The sequence below is a fragment of the Lissotriton vulgaris genome, chromosome 3_2, assembly GCF_964263255.1.
Source record: "Lissotriton vulgaris chromosome 3_2, aLisVul1.2, whole genome shotgun sequence".
Lineage (NCBI taxonomy): Eukaryota > Metazoa > Chordata > Amphibia > Caudata > Salamandridae > Lissotriton > Lissotriton vulgaris.
In genome coordinates this window covers 258,467,191-258,485,793 of record NC_141690.1, presented here as the reverse complement: position 1 = coordinate 258,485,793, position 18,603 = coordinate 258,467,191, and the positions used below count along the sequence as shown (strand labels likewise).

At 44.3% G+C, this 18,603-nt stretch overlaps 1 protein-coding gene across 4 annotated transcripts in view; it reads right to left on the bottom strand.

Moving 5' to 3' along the window:
* Positions 1 to 786: 786 nt before the first annotated feature.
* The window catches only part of LOC147725630 (uncharacterized), a 118,474-nt gene continuing 100,657 nt past the window's right edge, over positions 787 to 18,603 (bottom strand). For 2 of the 4 annotated variants that reach the window (XM_086964322.1, XM_086964323.1), the window contains exon 4: positions 787 to 4,538. In XM_086964322.1, coding sequence (XP_086820448.1) covers positions 3,213 to 4,538 — 1,326 coding nt within the window. In that variant the 3' untranslated portion in view covers positions 787 to 3,212. The remainder of the gene's footprint in view (positions 4,539 to 18,603) is intronic. The other 2 variants (XM_086964320.1, XM_086964321.1) reach the window with 2 other exon arrangements.

Sequence of the window (18,603 nt, the reverse complement as noted above, 5' to 3'; positions counted from 1 at the left end):
CAAACATGCATTAAATGCACCAGGTGTAAAATCTTCCTGTGTACCTTGTATGTCAGTGTGCACGGGATCCACTGCTATTCACATCAATTTGAAAATTTGCTCCAAATGTATGAGTAATCCTACAGGGACAAACATCGAACTTTAAAAACACTAGATATGTAAATCGAGCCTCAGATATCACATAAATATGTTATATTATAGATGGTAGGTTGTACAGCCTTCATCAATTCCCATACAGCATCCTTACTCTGACCGCGGTCTTATGTTCCCGTTGATTTGACTACATTTCTTTTTTCAGGCTTTATAAATCTCTAATTCAGAATTTCACATTTGGCTTTATAAATTTCTAATTCCCTTACTTTCTCTGGCTGTACTCATCTTTACTTCACACTTTCATATAATCATGTTTATTTGAAAGAATGTAAATAAGATTAATTTCAAAGCCATGTTCAATAATACCAGATATATTCATCCTGGTATGACGATGAAGTGATATAAAAGTTGCGTGTCCTCGCCTTCATTCCATACCTATCATGTTGACAAATTATTCTCTCAGCCGATCGATGCATTTCGCCTCTCCTCAATGCTTCCTCATTGCGAAGGAGAACATTGTAAGTAACACTTGAGGGTTTTCTTTGATATGTCTTTCCACCTTGTCTTGCTGATCTGAAAGAGAAGATTCCAAAGCACAACAAGGATTGGACAGTGGAAAGGCGGAGCTAGACTGGACACAGCTCTCTCAAAACATACTACAAATACATATATGTGAGACAACACTCGGTGGTCGTACATAGACAATGCCCACTTTTAATACATGTGATATTTCAAAGAAAAATACATTTTAACATGTACAAGAAAGATTCCAATATTTTTTCACTCAAGAATATACATCTCTCGGGCATTTAACATACACTTTTGATTTAAACATCTGCTGTGAAGGCACTTTTTTAAATATAAAATAATAATACATTCATTTTGGCAGCAGTGTCCTCACTGTGTGAACTTGAGCCTCTGGCTGTAAATTAGAAACCCTGCAGATACCAAGGACTGTATTTAAGTCTTTGCGGATTTTGACACTCACTGAGTGAAGAATACTGCAAGGCATTCCCACCACGCTTTGCAGAAAATAATGAGGAGGGATGTATTAGCCGATCGGATCTTTTGGAAGGACTGCCCCTCAGCAAGACCTACCACAAAAATTGTTTTAACCTTGATTACCTTGAGTCCAAAGTTATTGGACTCATTGATACCTCTAGCTTTAACTTCAATGCTTGGTAGATTGTCACAGAAAGCTAGAAGTGGGACAGCACTCTTCAAAATGCACGCCACTCTTTCAGTGAGATGGACATTGTAAAGAACAATAAAAGTGATAGATGGAATGTCTGAATTATTCTCAGCCACTGATGATCACTCGGGCCGCATCCCAATCTGACACGCAAGCGTGCTTCATCAAAATCCCCTTCAAGCTGATGTAGCCTGTGCTTCAGTAGCCATAGAGCAGGAAAGATAGAAGCTGGTAGCAATTTACGCATACAGGATGGGGCGGTCTTTGTGACCTGAGAAGGGAGTACGTCTGGGATCCGCCAGTTAAAAGGCAGGTAATATAACTGTTATAACAAAACAAACTAGAATGGCAGGAAAGGATTTTTTACTGCACCACCTGACTATACACAAAAAGTCTTTTAGTAGATTTATTTCACCACAGATGCTGCCCACCTCGCTAGTCCACTGCCACAGGACCAAACAAATATAAATATACAACAAGCACATAGAGAGGCAGCAATAGAGATAATTATACAATGCTTAAATACATCAAACGAGACACATGTCCTTCTTTGATATGAAAAAAGTCCTCCTTTTTATTATTAATATATCCTCTTGTTACAAGATGTTTAAATCGACAGCCAATGTTCTTAAAACATGAAGATCAAAGAAACAGCCAACGCGTTTCGCCCATAGGCTTCCTCAGGGCAATTCTCAAGGTTAACTTAAATAACACTGGTTTCCTGATGAGTAGATAGTCAAATGTATCAACTTGTTAGTAAAGATATCCCGTTCATATAATAACAAAACTATAGAGATGAGGCGTGAGACCATAAAGCAAATCCTTTAGGTCTTTGTACAACGATATTTCTTTCTAAATTCTAGCTAATATTTCACAGCTGAAAATCAGCTTGGCATTTTGGGTGTATACTATGATATGTATCACTCCAGTAGATCCAGTATTTCTCAGCCCACCCTCATGAGGTCCGTGGTCTCACGAACCCGCCAGTTCTTCGATTCAAATTTCGCGCATCATCTCTGTTTCTTTGATCTTCATGTGTTAAGAACATTGGCTGTTGATTTAAACATCTTGTATCAAGAGGATATATTAACAATAAAAAGAAGGACATTTTTCATATCAAAGAAGGACGTGTCTCGTTTGATGTATTTAAGCATTGTATAATTATCTCTATTGCTGCCTCTCTATGTGCTTGCTGTATAGGTCATATAACTGTTATATCCTGAGCTGACATTACCTCAGCTCAGGTTGGGAATGCTGGGACTGGGGTATTCTATCTTTGTATTTTTTATTTCATCAAAGTTCAACACCGAGTCATTTATCTGCTGGCAGGTGAACGAGCCCCACATTGTAGCTGTTCTCCTCAAAGCTTGCTCCCTTTTCTACCTGTGTCGTGTCTTTACAAAAATAACCTGTAAGCTTATAGCACTATAAATACTTGCATTTGGTAGCAGAGTTATAACCAAGTGCTGGCTGAGATGCAGACCAAGTTGAAATGAGTCGGTCAGCCAGTTTGGGTGACCATGCAAATGCCTGAACTCTGGCCACTTATCTGGATTCATGGAATGGAGAAGGCCATGCACATCTGGTATCAGGTGTTAGTGTGGTCACAAGCTCTTTCAGAATCACAGAAGAATCTATGCTCAAAGAATTATAGTGCATGCCGCTGCATTTCACTACACTCGCCGGTGTGCAACCCCACTTCCTGAATTGCATTTCATTCGCTCACAAAATGCAGCATCTTCTTTTCCTTGAGAAAATGCAGCTGATGAACAACCGCCCAAGGTTCAACCCAGGTTCTGGAACTCCACTTTCCAAACACTCTTCTGTTCCATACGCGAATAAGGCTGGTACTTTTAGTCAACTGGTGCACGCTATGCAGGCATCCTCAATAGGGAAATCCACGCCGTTGGATACGACGTTGAGAACCCTACTGCCAAGAGATGTCAAGGTCAAACCCTCTTTTTTGGACAGTTTTCAAGAACTGGTCATAGTCCTTGCGGTGGATATCGGGACAGAGGGACAGATTTAACGAGCTAAGCTGGTTCGTGGCATCCATGAGAAGACGGACGGTACTGCTGGACACGCGGCTCTGGCACAGAGAGAGCTCACGCAGTCTCATTAAAGCTGTACTTGGCGGCTCCAGTACACACTGAAAGATTCTGTCTAATGAAAAGGGCATAGAGAGAAGGGAGATGTTTTCCAGTTTTGCTGACCTCATAAGCAGACAGGAAAGTGTTGCTCCGAGTACAACAGCATGCTGTAGGGGCAAAGGGCCAGGAGAGTCAGACAGCAGCACACTGAGCAATCGCAGCTGATGGAAGTCTTTCTGGATCAGTTTAAGGTCATAGATCATTGGTTCACCATCTGGGTCTTCTGCAGGTATGTCCTGAACAACGCGCGAGTTGTCAGCAGGAGGACAGAGGTGTCCCTGAAAGACTCGTAGATTGGGGCACAGGTTCAGGATGGCACACAAAGCGAATTCGTCATCATACATGAAGCCGTTGAGACTGAGCAGCTGTAGCTGTGCCCCAAGGCCATCCAAGACTGGTAGCATTCGGCTGAGTGGCCGCCCACTGTGCCCAGTGCACTGGATTGTGAGGTGGGTCAGGTGCCTCCAGGACATGCCGCTCCAGCCTGAGACAGGATGGTCACTCAGAGAGATCACAACTTCTGTCGCTCTTTGGCAGAGAGTAGAAAACATGCTCAAGGTCTGCTCTTCCACCTCGTTGACCCGCTTCAACGAGAGGGCAGTGTGAGATCCGCCATTATCGGCGTGGAGGTTCCTCCTCATTTCTGCAACCTCCGATAGCGAAGGGAATCCGTCCACACTCTTTATCTCCTCAAACTGCTGTGTGTGAATGAGGCAGAGGGCTTCCATGACGCAGCTGTTGTCAAGGTACTCCAGGCAAGGAAGAGCAAGCAGCACAAATGCAACAGCCTGGTTGAAGGCCTCGATGTTGGACCTTGGCTCTATCCCCACTGCGACCAGTATGCGAAGCTTGGAGCAGCCAAACGTCCGCCGGGTCTGATCATACACCAGGTGTAGCAACGATGAACCCACAATCTTCTTGCACTGCGAGATGTCCAGCTCCTTCAGCATCTTGCAGGTGGAGCCAACTGCTGAGAGGACCTGCGTATTGGACTGAGTGTCGGAAAGCACCAACTTGGTTAGACGGGGCAGACCTTCCAGCAGGTCCACCAGGGCAGACGAAGGCACTCTATTGCAGCCATGCAGATCTAAAGATGACAAATTCTGTAGGGAGACAGAAAGAATCAAAGAAACAATGAAAACATGCTGAAATAGCCAAGTACAAGATAGGAAAGGTTTCAGCCATGGTGGACAGCATAAAGGCAAGTACAAGACCTTGTATAGAATAAGTAAAAGTTGGCTATGAGTTCCAAGCAAAAGAAGTGACACTGTAAAACATGAGAGTAACGACTGAATATCTTTTTTTATTGTGTTCAGAACCCTAGTATGACACTACAAGTCAGAATTTACAAAAAGTTATTGATTTATTGTATACATTTCAGATTGTTTCTGAATGCTACATATACATTTTTAGGCTTCAACCAGAAAACTACTCATTCCATAGAAGAAAACAAAAACACATGCTGGTTGGTAGATTTTACAACAGAGAACAGAAAAAAATAGAAACTCCACATGTTTGCGCCAGGACACCTCTGTTTGAGGTAGCTGTCGCGCTCAATAAGTGGCTGTATTATTATTATAATATGTTGAGCTTAGCTATTAAGTGCAGGTTTCACTGTTAAAAAGAGGTTTTTGCATTGATTGTACATGTTCTCCAGTGGTGATCTAAACCAGAAATGCTGAGCAAGAAAGCACATGAATGCAGACAGGCCGGCCACACCGTGTTGAAGGACGGAGTAAACAGCAAGATGTTGGAAAAGTGAGGTGTAAAGGAGTTGAGGCGTTTTCTTTAATCTGTTACTACCCTCTTACCAGAGTAAGCAATGGGTCTCCTCAGACTTAGGCAGTGCAAATATTGCAAGAATTCCCTTCTCTGATAGGTGTTATAGTGAGGACGAGAACTGCTGCCCAAACTTGTTCTGGAGACTGAGTCCGTGCCCTCAAGATGTTGCCTGCGGCTTTATCAGGAAAATAATAGCACTCTGGCTGGCACCATTAAATCAATATGCGGGTAGTTGCAACATTTGGGTATAAGAATGGAGGAAAACACCACCCTGCCGCAACAGCAGATCCTCTCTGCATGGGAGCGGAAGTGGCGGCTCAGTGCCAACAAACTGGTATACCAGATCTTATGCACCCTGTCCGGGAGGGGAGTGAGATGGGGAAATCAATCAATCAATACTTATAGAGTGCGTATTATCACTTGTGAGGGTATCAAGATGCTGGGTTGCTGGGCTTAGTAAAAAAGCCAGGTCTTGAGACTCTTCCTGCAGTCCATCAATTAGGATGATCTTCAGAGGTGGAGAGGGAAGGCGTTCCAGGACATGGCGGGAGGTGGGAGAAGGAGCAGCCTCCGTTGCGGCTACAGCAGAACTGGGGTGTCTGTGCGAGAGACAGGCAGGAGAAGCGAAGGCTTGTGGATGGTTGGTGGGAATTCAAGTGGTGGTTCATGTACGCGGGTCCTTGGTCATGGAGGTCTTTGTAGAGTAAAGTATGCTCAAACCTCCCACAAGCTCTGAAGTGGAATTCGTGGAATTGCGTATGTCTATATATTGTATTTGTATAAGATGAACCTAGCCAAAGGGTAGCCGATTGCTTTACGGGGTTAAAGGAAAGAATGAATAAAACACCTACACTTTCAAAAAGAGCTATGTGGTGTCAACCACTAGATTCCTAAAGGGAGGATGAAAATAGCATTTTGGAGCTTTGGGGACAGGGATTCTAAATATCCCATAGCGGTCCACAGTCACAACTGAAAAACTGTGACGGTGATCAAGGTTGTCCGATTAACCGACATAAAACATCAAAAGCTTTAGAAGAGAAGGGGAAAGAGAAAGAACAGATGGGGAAAAGGAAGCATTTAGGATTTTGTAACTGAATTGTGCTCAGGTGGTTCAATATAAAGGGAGAACTGCATATATTTGCATGCCTATTTCTTTTTACAAAAAAATGACAGTGCAATTATGGTAAAGATAGATATGTTTTTCAATAAATATATGGACTGTAAAGATTATAGCTTCACTATCACCTGAGAAATATGATTAAATATTTCCACTTTAGGAACATTGTTGCAGTGAAACCCCTTTAGGACAGGCCTCACTAGTTCTTTTACTGATTTCTATTTCTATTGAGAGGTCCAGGCACTGCACGGCTCCGGAGAGTGGGGAGGGAATGGAAGAATGTTCTAGAGACCCCTTCCTAATGCAGCTCCAGTTATGCGGCTGAATGACACTAGAAAGTTGTCTTGTATGGCACAGTCAAGGCACTTCACGAGGATTTCTATGGCCAGTGGGGGCATAGATTCAATTAACCTGCTAGATTATGGCAACCCAGTAGGGCAGTGTTGGAGAGTGGATTATTAGTAGGGGCAAATATATATCTGCCACTGGCAATAAGGCCACTAACACAGTATAGGGCTCAGAATAGGTCTTAGAAAATTATTCCCATGCTCAGCTCTTGGTAGCTTGGCTGTGAGCAGGCAGGCTTAACTTCAGAGACAGGTAGTTAAAGCAAATAAAAACACCAATTCAGTAAATAATTAAGACACAACATAAAATAAAAATTCAACACCAATTTATAAAAATATGAAATATTTGTATATTTTAAATGACACCAAAACGAAATACATCCACTATAGGGTGCCAGAAATATGATTTTTTTAAAGATTAGTCACGTTCTAGTGCTTAGAAACCAACAGTTCCCCTTTTGGTCATTTTGTTGCTTCTGACAGGGACACCTTTAGAAATTGTTCTGGAGAATCTCCTCACCAGTCTTGTGCAGCCCCCTCCAGCAGGCTGTACTGCAGTGTAGTTCCAATATTCCGAAAAGGCTCTGCGCATTGGAATAGTGTATCCTGTAGTTTAGACATAGGACTAAAGTCGACTAGGTCTCTACCGAATATACTAGACTTAATTGTGTGTGTGCCAGCTAGCTCAGAGGTCACTAGAAACTTTCTCGAATAAACAAGAAGGAATTCGTTTCTGACAACCGCTTAAAACATGACAACTTTGTTTCCTAAGAGTAAGAAATGTATCTCTAGAGTCACGGAAATAATAGATAGTTATTACACTCAGTCAATCGTGCATGCTTCGTTTCACCAGAGGTGCAGAGAAATAGAGAGACGGGCATTTCCAATAAAAGGTTTTTATTAAACAGTCTTCTTTCTCGAACATAAAAAATGAACTGCTGCAATCGTAATACTTGTGGTAAAGTACCAAGCGTACAGTACGAAGATTATTATAAAATAATATTGTAAAAGCAGGATATGGTTTCTAAGCCATAAAATACCTAAGATGCATAAAATACATACAGTGACAAATAATGACTAAAAGTACTCAACTGGTGTTTCTAAAATACACCTACCCCGGTGTACCTAACCTAGGTCTAGTACAAAGGAAGAAGTAGGTGAGGTGTAGCTTAGTTTAAGTATTCTTTGCCAAGAATCTATTCCAAGAATTCTCTAAGGGTCTAATCAGCTCTGTGCCTTGGTTTAGAATGCAGGAGGTCTTGTATCTTTCTCTCAGGACTGGATTTCCCAGCAACCCGCAAGGGTAGCCTGGAAACACTGGAGCTGGATTTCTCAGCAAGAGAAAACACAGCGTCTCTCTCAGTGTGTCAGCAGGAGGGTCGGCACTTGCTGCAGCAGGGCGTAGGGCAAGTAGATTGTCGAACTGCTCCAAACTACTGTGTGTTTGTTTGGACAAGTGTGGGCATATTTATACCTTGAAGGTGCCGAGTTTGACGTAAGATTGGACATAATAACGTCATTAGAGACTTGATTCTCTGAAAACTCCATGATTTCTTGGATAAATATATATTCATGCAGGGGGAAGTCCTTGACTGCTGAAGGCGGGTTTTTCTAAAAAATCTTTGTAGATTTTCGAAACTAGTGGAGGTAGCCTTGCCATATTAGGACTACTTGAGCTATGTCTTAATATGTTTGTGATTTCTATGCCTATATTAGGATACAATATGTTATACCTATATAAGGGCATGAATCGGGAAAATTACACTTGGGTCCTAAAACGCTATACAACAGGTCTAGTTAGAACTCCTTCCAGAAGTTCCTTTTGCGAGTCCCAAAGTATCCAACACACAATTCAAGTTTCTGGAATCTCCAAGAGGGTCCTTGAAAGTGTGAGACTTCTATTCCCACAATCCACTTGGACAAAACCCTTACAAATCCACTGGCAGTACTCCAGGCTGGGTAGTCTTTAGGGTGATGTCCAGGTGAGTTCGGTTAACCTGTAGCTTGCAGGGAGTCCAATCTTTAGTCCTTTTGAAGCAGGCTTGATCCACAGGGCTGTAGTTTCAAATGGTGCAAAAAGGTGCAATCTTCAGAGTACAGGCCTGGTAAATACACATCCAATTCTTCAGCGTGGGCCCTTCTGTTTCTCTTCGGTTTCAAAAGCAGGCCTGAGAGGCATCGCCCCTCTCAGATACTAATTCAGTGTTTTATGAGGTCATTCAGGAGGGCACTCCTGTCCAATGAGGTGCAGGGCCCGCCCCATAGCATGACCACTTCCTCCAAAGTGAGGCAAAATGCTAACCCAGAACCACTATTCTTACAAAATTCAAAATGTCAGAATTTTCAGCAGGGAGAGAAGAGCTGGCTAAACACACCCCTAGGAAGGCTAATCTCCATAGTCTCTCCCCCTTGCATCTGCTCAATGTAATGTAATGTAATGGGCATTTATAGAGCGCTGCTACCACTCCAAGGAGTATCTTGGCGCTTACACAACCCAGGTGGAAGAGTTGGATAGGGAAAGAAGTCCAATTTCTTAAACACAGCCACTACACTAGGGTTCTACACATAGAGTCAGACATGGAGAAGATCCAGGTTTTCAGTGCCTTCCTAAAAGGGGCTTCTTGGGAGAAAGAACGCAAGGGAAGGGGGAGTTTATTCCAGGCCTTGGTTCCTAGTACAAAGATGGATTTGCCACCCTTTGTAGCCAGTTTAAAACGGGGAATGGTGAGCAAGTTCTGACTAGTGGATCTTAGGCAGCGTGTTGGGTAGTATCTTTTGAACCCCCTTCGTAAATAGGTCGGGCCACGTTGATGGAAGGCCCTAAAAGTAATCAAGAGAAGTTTAAACAGAATTCTCTTTCCTATTGGCAGCCAGTGTAAAGTATTTAGAGCTGCAGAGGCAGATGATCTACGGGGCAGACGCAGTACGAGGCGGGCAGGATCATCTGCAATTTGTGGAGCACGATTTTGTTTGCTCCAGCATAAAGTCCATTGCAGTAATCTAGCCTAGAATTTATCAAGGCCACTGCGACTGTTTTCCTCGCCGAAAGGGGAAGGAGGTCAAAAAATTTCCTAAGTGCTTTGATAATTTGGAAGCACATACCTGCCACTGCTACAGCCTGAGGTTTAAAGGATAGGCAGTTGTCAAACTTTATGCCTAGGTTACGGGCGGATGCAATTGTGTTAGGTGGAGCTTCTGCATCCGATGGCCAGCATACTGAAGGGGAAAAAAGATTATTGATCCCTATGGGTAAAATTTCAGTTTTTCCGGCGTTGCACTTTAGATGGTTGTTGTTCATCCACTTGAATGTTGCTGCAAGACAGTTCCTAAGGTCTTCCTCGGCTCCTGGTTGTTCCTTATCCAGCACCAAAATCAGCTGGGTGTCGTCAGCGTATGAGATAGAACTGATCCTGAATGACTCGATCAAGTTCATCAGGGGTGCCATATATAGATTGAAAAGGACAGGGCTCAGGCTAGAGCCCTGTGGCACCCCTGAGCTGACGTTTTTAGCCTCAGACTGATATGGGCCAAGCACTGTTATTTGGCGTCTGTTTGTCAGGAAGTTCCTACACCAGGTCAACACCTGTCCTCCCACACCTGCGGCAGCCAACCGGTCCAGTAAGATGTTGTGGGACACGGTATCGAAGGCTGCCGACAGGTCAAGAAGGATAAGGACAGCCTGTTTTCCCCGATCCATTGCTGCTCTTAAAGTTTCAGCAGAGTATAGTAAAGCTGATTCGGTAGAATGTTCTGACCGAAAGCCAGACTGATTCGGATGGAGAGCGTTATTCTTCTCCAAAAAGTTTGTCAGTTGGCTATTGACAAACTTTTCAGTCAGCTTTGATAAGATGGGTAGCAGAGAGATCGGGCGCAGGTTGGACAGGGTAGTAGGATCGGCCAGGGCCTTTTTTTGGAGTGGCTTGACAGCTGCAAGTTTCCAGTCCTCTGGAATACTTGCTGTTGCTAGAGAAGAGTTGATGATACTGTTAATCATAGGATTAACTATCTCTATTAGATGGTGCAACACCGGAGGAGGACAGGGATCAAAAGGGGAGCCTGATCTGCTGGCTAAAATAGCTTTGGCAGTTTCCTCCAGGGGGACTGGGCCAAACTCGTCAAAGCGGAGGGGGGAAGTCATCTTCGCTATCTGTTCACCATCCATTGTGATGGTGGTATCTGATGGGAAGGTATTTGTGATAGTTAGGATTTTATTATCAAAATAATCAGATATCGTGTTACAGAGATCTTGTGATGGAGGGATCTCTTGCGATAGAGCTGAGGGCTTGATAAAATCCTTAACAATCCTAAAGATAGTTTTTTGTTCTTGGCCAGCAGAAGAAATGGCCTGTAGGTAATGGGCTTTTTTTGCTAATTTTAATCCTACATGATACTTCCGTCTAGCTGCTATATAGATGTTACGTGCGGCTGTGTCGTAATTACGACGCCACCTCCGTTCTAGAGTTTTCACTTCGCCTAGCTCAGCCTTAAGGGCTGATGAAAACCACGGGGCATTTTTTTTCTTATTCCTAGGTTTCATGTTCTCATTATTAGCTGGTAGGAGCAGCTTGCCCGCTCCAGCAATCCAGTCACAAAAGCTTTGATAGTCTGGAGAAGTACAATCGGCGAAAGTTGGTAATTCATTTTTAAGTTTTTCAACAATATCGGCTCTTTTGGCTAATGTCTTCCAATTCGGAGTGGGTTTTATGTAGGGGTTATCTGTAACTTTTAAGGAGTTAGAAAAGGATTTCCGGGTTTCAGCTATATGGAAAGGAATTAAAAAATGATCAGTCCATACCTGAGGGCATGGAGGTTTAACTATCAGGCTGGAAAAATTAGAGCAGATACCATCTAATAGATGTCCTGCTTGATGTGTTGGTTCACGATTCAACAAAGTGAGTCCCAACACTTCAATTGTGTCTAGGAAGCAACTGACTCCAGGATCAGTTGGGGCCTCGAGATGTAGGTTGAGGTCCCCCAACACCGTAAAATTAGAGAACCTGAGAGTTAAATCACTCAACACGTCACCAACAGAGTCTAGAAATGAGGAGGGTGGGCCTGGGGGCGATATATAAGGACTCCAGAAAATACAAGAGAGTCATGAATTGCTAGAGAGAAAGCTAGTGCCTCTGACTCTTTTAGCTCCGTCAATGCTTCAATAGTGCATTTGAATTTATTCCGATAGATAATTGCAAGATCCCCTCCTCGTTGTTCCTGCCTATCCAACCGTAGGATATGATAGTCATGTGGTAGGGCTATGGCAAGGGCAGGATTAGACCATGGCTTCAGCCATGTTTCCGTGATGAAAAGACAATCCAGATGGGATTCAGTAATAAGATCAAAGATGTTCTGAGCGTTTTTTACTAAGGAGCGGGCGTTAATTAGCCCACCTCGAAGCAGCATAGAATCGCTGGATGTTCTTGACGGCAAGTCAGAATTTAAAGTTACCCGGCAGTGAGCACAACAAGCCGGGCCATACCAGGTGTGGGGAACTAAAGAGCAATGACAAGGAGCATGAGGACCCCGAAGTGATAGTAAATAATCACGTGACATACTTGAATCAGGAGGCATCCTGGTGTGATGAGAAATGACGATCAGAGTCTCCCGCCTTTCGCGCCTCCTTAGCGCTGACGGGCGCAGACGGGCAGACTCTGGCTTGACTCAGGCGAGAAACAGGCGCTTCCGCTGCGCGTCACCGCTGCACGGGAGATTGTGAGCTTTAAATACAGGCTCACCTGTTGTCCACGCAGAGCACTAGAGCGCTCTGACCAGTGGCACACTTAATCCACAGCAGTCTCAAGATGGCGGCCGGGCGCCTCGAGCTACACTAACAAAGCACAGTGGGGACACAATTTAAGTGCAGGTATGTGGGCGAACGAGTAGAAATTAAAAGACAAATAATACAATTGTTTTTAAAGGCTTTGTGCAAAACGATAAATTCTTTTAAAAAGTTACAGCGCTGCGCGCCTAGACACACGCTAGCACCAATGCGCGTTTAAAATAGATACAGCTTTCCCTAAGGTCGAGCCACACTAGGTGCTCGCCTTAAATACAGGCTCACCTGTATCCTTTCTTAAGCCCAGCATCTGCCTTGGGTCAAAGAGAAGAGTTGTAAATGAAACTGATGTCTTTAGCTTTTCTCCCCCTTCCATTGAAGAGCATTATTTACTGCCCCTACCCCTGGCTCTGGCATTCTTATGTCCACCAACCTCTGCTCCCCGAAAGGCTTCCTAACGCCAGGGGTCATTTATCACCTCTTCAAATCAGCCAGGCTGACACACTTAACTCTGACCAATCAGTGCAGAGCAGTACAGGGTCGAAGTTTGGCTTACAGACAAAAAAAGTCTCATCACTTCTTGTATGCACATTGTAGGGGACATTCAACAATACCATATTGTTGGATTTGTTAATGCCATTCTGAGAAGTTTTTGAATGTCTCTTTTAGCATTCTCCTATCAAGAGGTATTAGTTGATGACTTTCTCCCATGTTAACCTTTGTGGCAGGAGGTTTGCAATGGGAAAAATGACTTGGGCCATTTTTTCAGCACCAGAGCTTATAAGAACATATTTTTATGAACTCTGCTTATATCTACAGGATGCCCACCTCTAGCATACCTAGGGGAGACTTTAGGGGTTCTGAATATGCAGATATATTGCAGATCCTCCCTCCACAGTGCTCATCCACCAAAGTCGATTTTGGCCAGTACTTTATCACAATTTGGGGAGTAAAAAGTGCAATTCCATTTTACTCAGGGCATATAAAACTCCTTTTATAAGGGTTCACCTTATAGATACCTGCCCCCCCACCCCTAGGACACCTAGGGGATACCCTGGGGTACCTAATATGCCCAAACATTGTAGGTTAACCATTGTAGGTGCCCCAGTGCACACAAGCAAGTGCAGAAAAGGGCTGCTACCATGCCCTATTATATACTAGGGACTGAGAGGTAGTTTCAATCCCCTCGCCCTATTTTGTACTAGGGCCCTAGGGGTAGGTCATGCGAATCACAGGGGTACCCCAACCTATAGTGTACCTTAGTGTATGTAGGTATTTTCACTGTATTCTAAGTGTTTTTCAGCATAGCACTTCCCTGGCACCTGGTTAGGCAGAGCCCAGGGTCAGTCAGAGTCAGTTACCACCAATACCAGTCAGCAAAATGTTGGGGGGTGCCCAGGGCACAGGGTGACTTTGCAACAGTCAGTGTGTGGTGCAAACATTTCATGAATGCATCATTTACCTAGGCCCTGGCCACACCTCTAGAAACTAACTGTCCCGTACCGAAATGTCCAATAAGCAGAGAGTCGAAATGTGACTCTTTCTCTCGGCCCCTGCGGGGTCATCAGAATACATGGATGCTCTTCCTGGTGCAGTCCTCTGCTGAGAATTCACTCACGCAGCAAAAATAAGCAATACGGAAATATCGGAGCCATCCTCGACCATTAGGAAATACTCTGGCTTGTATTCCATTCCGGTGTTTTGACACATATGTACCAGAATAAAAGGAGACCAAGTATATACAAATCTGTATCATTTGTGCAGCAAAGTTCGGCCTGAAGTGCGTCGGCACGTTATCCCTGAGCAAGAGAAAAGACAACCTGTGCACGTTCCCGCTCTTTCTGGCCTCACTGGTAATGTGCAGCTTGGCATCCTTTGGCCGGACATGTTAGGCCTTGTCTCTCCAACTCTGGGTGACTCTTAGAGAGCAGACACATACCAAGGATGGAAATGTCAGAATGACAACAGGCGAGTTCTGACAAGGAGTGCACCAGCAGATGCAAACTCTGTGCTGGGTGTAAAACTGTCCCCTGGGTGGAGTTTAGGGCGCCACAATGCATTTGATGATGAACAGGACACAGAAGGTGTAGATATTCAGTACCACTGCAGTCTCAGCATCAGGTGTGCTGATCTTCCATCCATTAAGTCCTTGCAGGATCTGCATGATGCATCCATCCACACACAGACCGGAAGCAGAAGAAACAAGAGAGGAAAACAATGCAGGGCTCTCAATGCGGTGTCTTCACCATCTCGGTGCAATTTTACACCAAGTGAGACAGACATAAACCCATCCCATATGACAATTTAGCGGCCACCAATGTGCGTGCACTAACCACTGGCGTGCAATGCGGTCCTAATGGGTAAAAGTAATCAAGCATTTTCCACACATCATAAACAGGACACACCATCACTTTCTTCTTGATTTTTGCTTCCCCTCTTCTGCATCCTCTAGCCGGGGCAGCTAGAAGAGATCTTTATCACAGTTATGGGGCAGATACTGTTCATCCATCAGAAGGGACAGACGAAGGATACCCAGGAGTGGTGTTTGAGACCCTGTCTTGTAAATGGAGTAGGCATGTGCTTCCTGTGCGGTGCACTCTCGAGCCCAACCTGGTTAGTCGGCGTGGTGGTGTGCAGAACACTGGGGGGCCAGAGCAGGCGCGTGCTTCCTGTGTGCGGCGCTCTCAGGCCCCGCCTGGTTAGGCGGTCATGTTATGTTATGTTATTGAGTTGTATATAGAGCTCGAATACCCGTGAGTGTCTTGGCGCTGCCTTGAGAAAGGGCGAGTAACTAGGAGGACCAAAGCCCAATTAAGGATTGAAGAGGCATGCTTTTAATGCTTTCCTAAAATGCAGAAGGTTATGTGGATTTTTCATATCAAAAGGGAAGAGAATTCTATAATTTTGCAGTGCAAACCACAAAGCCTTTTTCACCCCATGGGGCCAGTCTGAATTTGGGCACCTGAATGTTTTTTATGACTGAAGAGTGTAAAGGTTATTCGGCAAAATTGCTGAATAAGGGATTCAGGTCCAGTGCTAGGCAATGCCTTAAAGGCAATATATAGGGTCTGAAACACAATCCTTTTTTTAGGTCTCGCCTAGAATCGCAGTGCATGCGCTGCTCGCTCTGTGAGATCTATTGTCGTCGGGTTGCTTTCGGAAGTGGCTTTGAAGCTCCACCCATGCTTTTCACTGGTGCGCGTCACACTTTATGCTAAACGCTTGCTTTTGATTTGGAGTGAGGCTTGTTCGTTTCCTCCCCGTCTCCTTTTCGGCTCTCCCATATGGGCTAGATATTGCACATTGCGGCGTAACATGCTTGAATGCATATGTTGCTTCAGTACTATTTTAGACACACTTTCTGGCACAATAGTAGCTACGTTGCATTATCCGGTATGTAGCTTCATGCGGCATTTATTATGTGTTGTGTACCGTTGTTTACTGTGTGTTGTATAACGTTTTCCATCTGTGTTCTCACATATAGGAGTTCTATAGTTTTTAGAGCGCTTTCACATTAACAGACCAATGCATTTATGCTTTGGTATATAACTTGTTTTTCCATTGAAAACACTTTCTGCCCCTTTAAAGCGCTAGTCTGGGGCCTTCTAGGCTTCACTCTCAGTGGTATCAAGGACTTCGCGAACACTCGTAGATTGTATAAACCTATTATGTTTTGCAGCTAGGGGGAGAAATTCAAAATATTAATTCTAAATAAAACTTGTTTCCGATCCGAGTGCTGAAGAGACCTTGTCCGAGGGGCTAATCGTGGGAAGTAAGGGGGAGGGGCCTCGTGTGTTTCCCAGATCCCCCTCCTTCCTGTTACAAGTAGAAGCTGTTATTAGAGTTCGTGAGGGTGAGATCTGCTCAGCGCTTATCTTCTGCCTGAGCCACTGTCCCTAAAAGTGTCCTGACAGGGGTGACGACGCCAGGAGCATTACAGGCAGACCAGGCGCCTGCGTTGCATCCCGCGGGCTCCAGCTTGGGCCAGTCTCCTCATCTAAAGCCCACGTCCTCCTAGTCGTCATTTTATTTATTTATGTTAGCAGTTTTTATACGGTACGTCCTTGGCCCACGGGCACTAAAGCTCTTTACAAGAGCACCAGATTACAATGATGCTGTTTTTGGCAGGACATAGGGGCCTTCAAGTGCCGGCACAGCTTGAGACATTTCCGGGTACTGCACCCGCTCTAGACGCACTGGATTGTTTTGACCTCTTGTGTGTCGCGACCGTATCACAACCGTGCACAGCTGCCATCTGTGCCAACGCAGTTCTTTCTCACAAAACTAAGATGATTTTTTCAAAGTGTGGAATTTCTCCTTATCTTTCTCACAATGCTTTCCACTTTTGAATCGCGCCTTCCTCTGCCACTCCATTCTCATGCCTCTTCCCAGTCCCAATCCCCATCTCTTCCTTCCTTTGCCATTTCCTCTCTCCTACCTTTCTCCGCTATTCCATTTGTCTCTTTTTTCACTGCACTGTCTGACGCACCCATAATAGCACCTTCCTTCACTTTCTCCCTCTCCCTAATGCATTATGCCTTCCTCTTCCCTCTCTTTCATTCACCATCCGACCCTCTGTACCTGCCCCTCCTCCTTTCACTCAGTCATTCCATTCTTACCCCACCTTCATTCCCCTCCTTTGTTCACTCTCGTCCCGAGATTCTGTACTCTCCTCCCCCGCCCTTCCTTTATCCATGTGTTCTCCCTTCCTCTCGTCTCCTCCTTCTCTCTTTGTCATCTTACCCTTTCCTCTCACTTGCTTTGGATTAAATGTGGTTAGTGGTATTTGAGAGATTAGTGTTATAATAAAATGTTGGACCACCTTCAAACTTTTAAAATTTAGAGTTATCTTGATAGATTGATAGATGTAATTACAAAAAAACAACAAGGTTAAAAAAAAATTCTCGCAGATTTGCCAACCTCTGTCGCCGATATTAATTAGCATTTCTGACACCCCTTTAAATGTGACTTCTCCCGGTGGACCTGCACACATCTGAAAATGGCAACAGCAACCTAAACATGCTAGCTGTCTCCCAACTTTAATGTTATCTTGACAAATGCAGTCAAGGTTTTAGGTACTCACAATAAATCTGTTTGTGTGGCCTGCACACGTACCTGGGCGAGGTCTGACCAAGATGTGCACTGCAGACCTCCGTACAAAATCACACAACACTGTACAATACTGGGTAATACAATCCAGAACTGTATGGTATCGTACCCAGCCCATCTGCGTATTGACCCAAAATGATGCCCTCCTCGCAGAATGTAAACAGGGGACCCCAGTTCTCCCATGTCCAGAGCAACTGGGATTATGAGGAAGGAGAAGAGGTGAAGGCCAAATTAGACAGCAAGGTTGCATAAATTATGTGGAATCAAAAGGCAAATTATGCGGCGTCATGCAGCACTCCATAGCCGTTAGAACCGGAAGAAGGCATCTGCTCACAGGTGCTGGTTGCCGCGGAGTCAGATTTCACTTTTATGGGTAAGCAGAAATGCTTGTTGTACAATGCAATGGGTCTCGCATTTATGTAACTTTCAGCTATTGGCATTGTAAATGACAATGCCTTTAATGTTTTGGTTTTTAAAACAGAAATAAAAGGCATTGTCATTTACGATAGCTTAAAGTTGCGTAAATGCGAGACCTATTGCATTGCAAATGCTTGTTCATAGGCAGCCAATGAAGTTGGCTCAATGCCGTGGAGTCGAGTGAGATTTGGGAAGACCAAAGATGAGGCGTGCTGCTGCATTTTGTCAAGTATGGCTAACATTTGTTGTTGCAAGTCGATGTACAGACCATTACAATAGTCAAGTTTGGACGGAATTAATCCCAACATAACAGATTTTTGAAGATTTGTGGGAATGTAGAGGAGAATTTTCCTCAAGCTCTTCAAAAGGTATAACCCGAGGAGGCAATATGGTTGATCTGATTTTCAAAGGCAAGTCTTTTGTCAAAAAGAACACCCAGATTCCTAACCTTAGCCACTGGGGACAGGACTGGGCCCATGTCGCGCGGCTACAAATCCGGAGACAAGCAATTAATATTATTGCCGAAGAGTGAAATCTCAGTCTTACCCGAGTTTAGTCTCAGCCATCCACGATCGAATGTTCTCCATACCGAGTCGTAATTGGGAGGATGTGTGGGCAGGGTT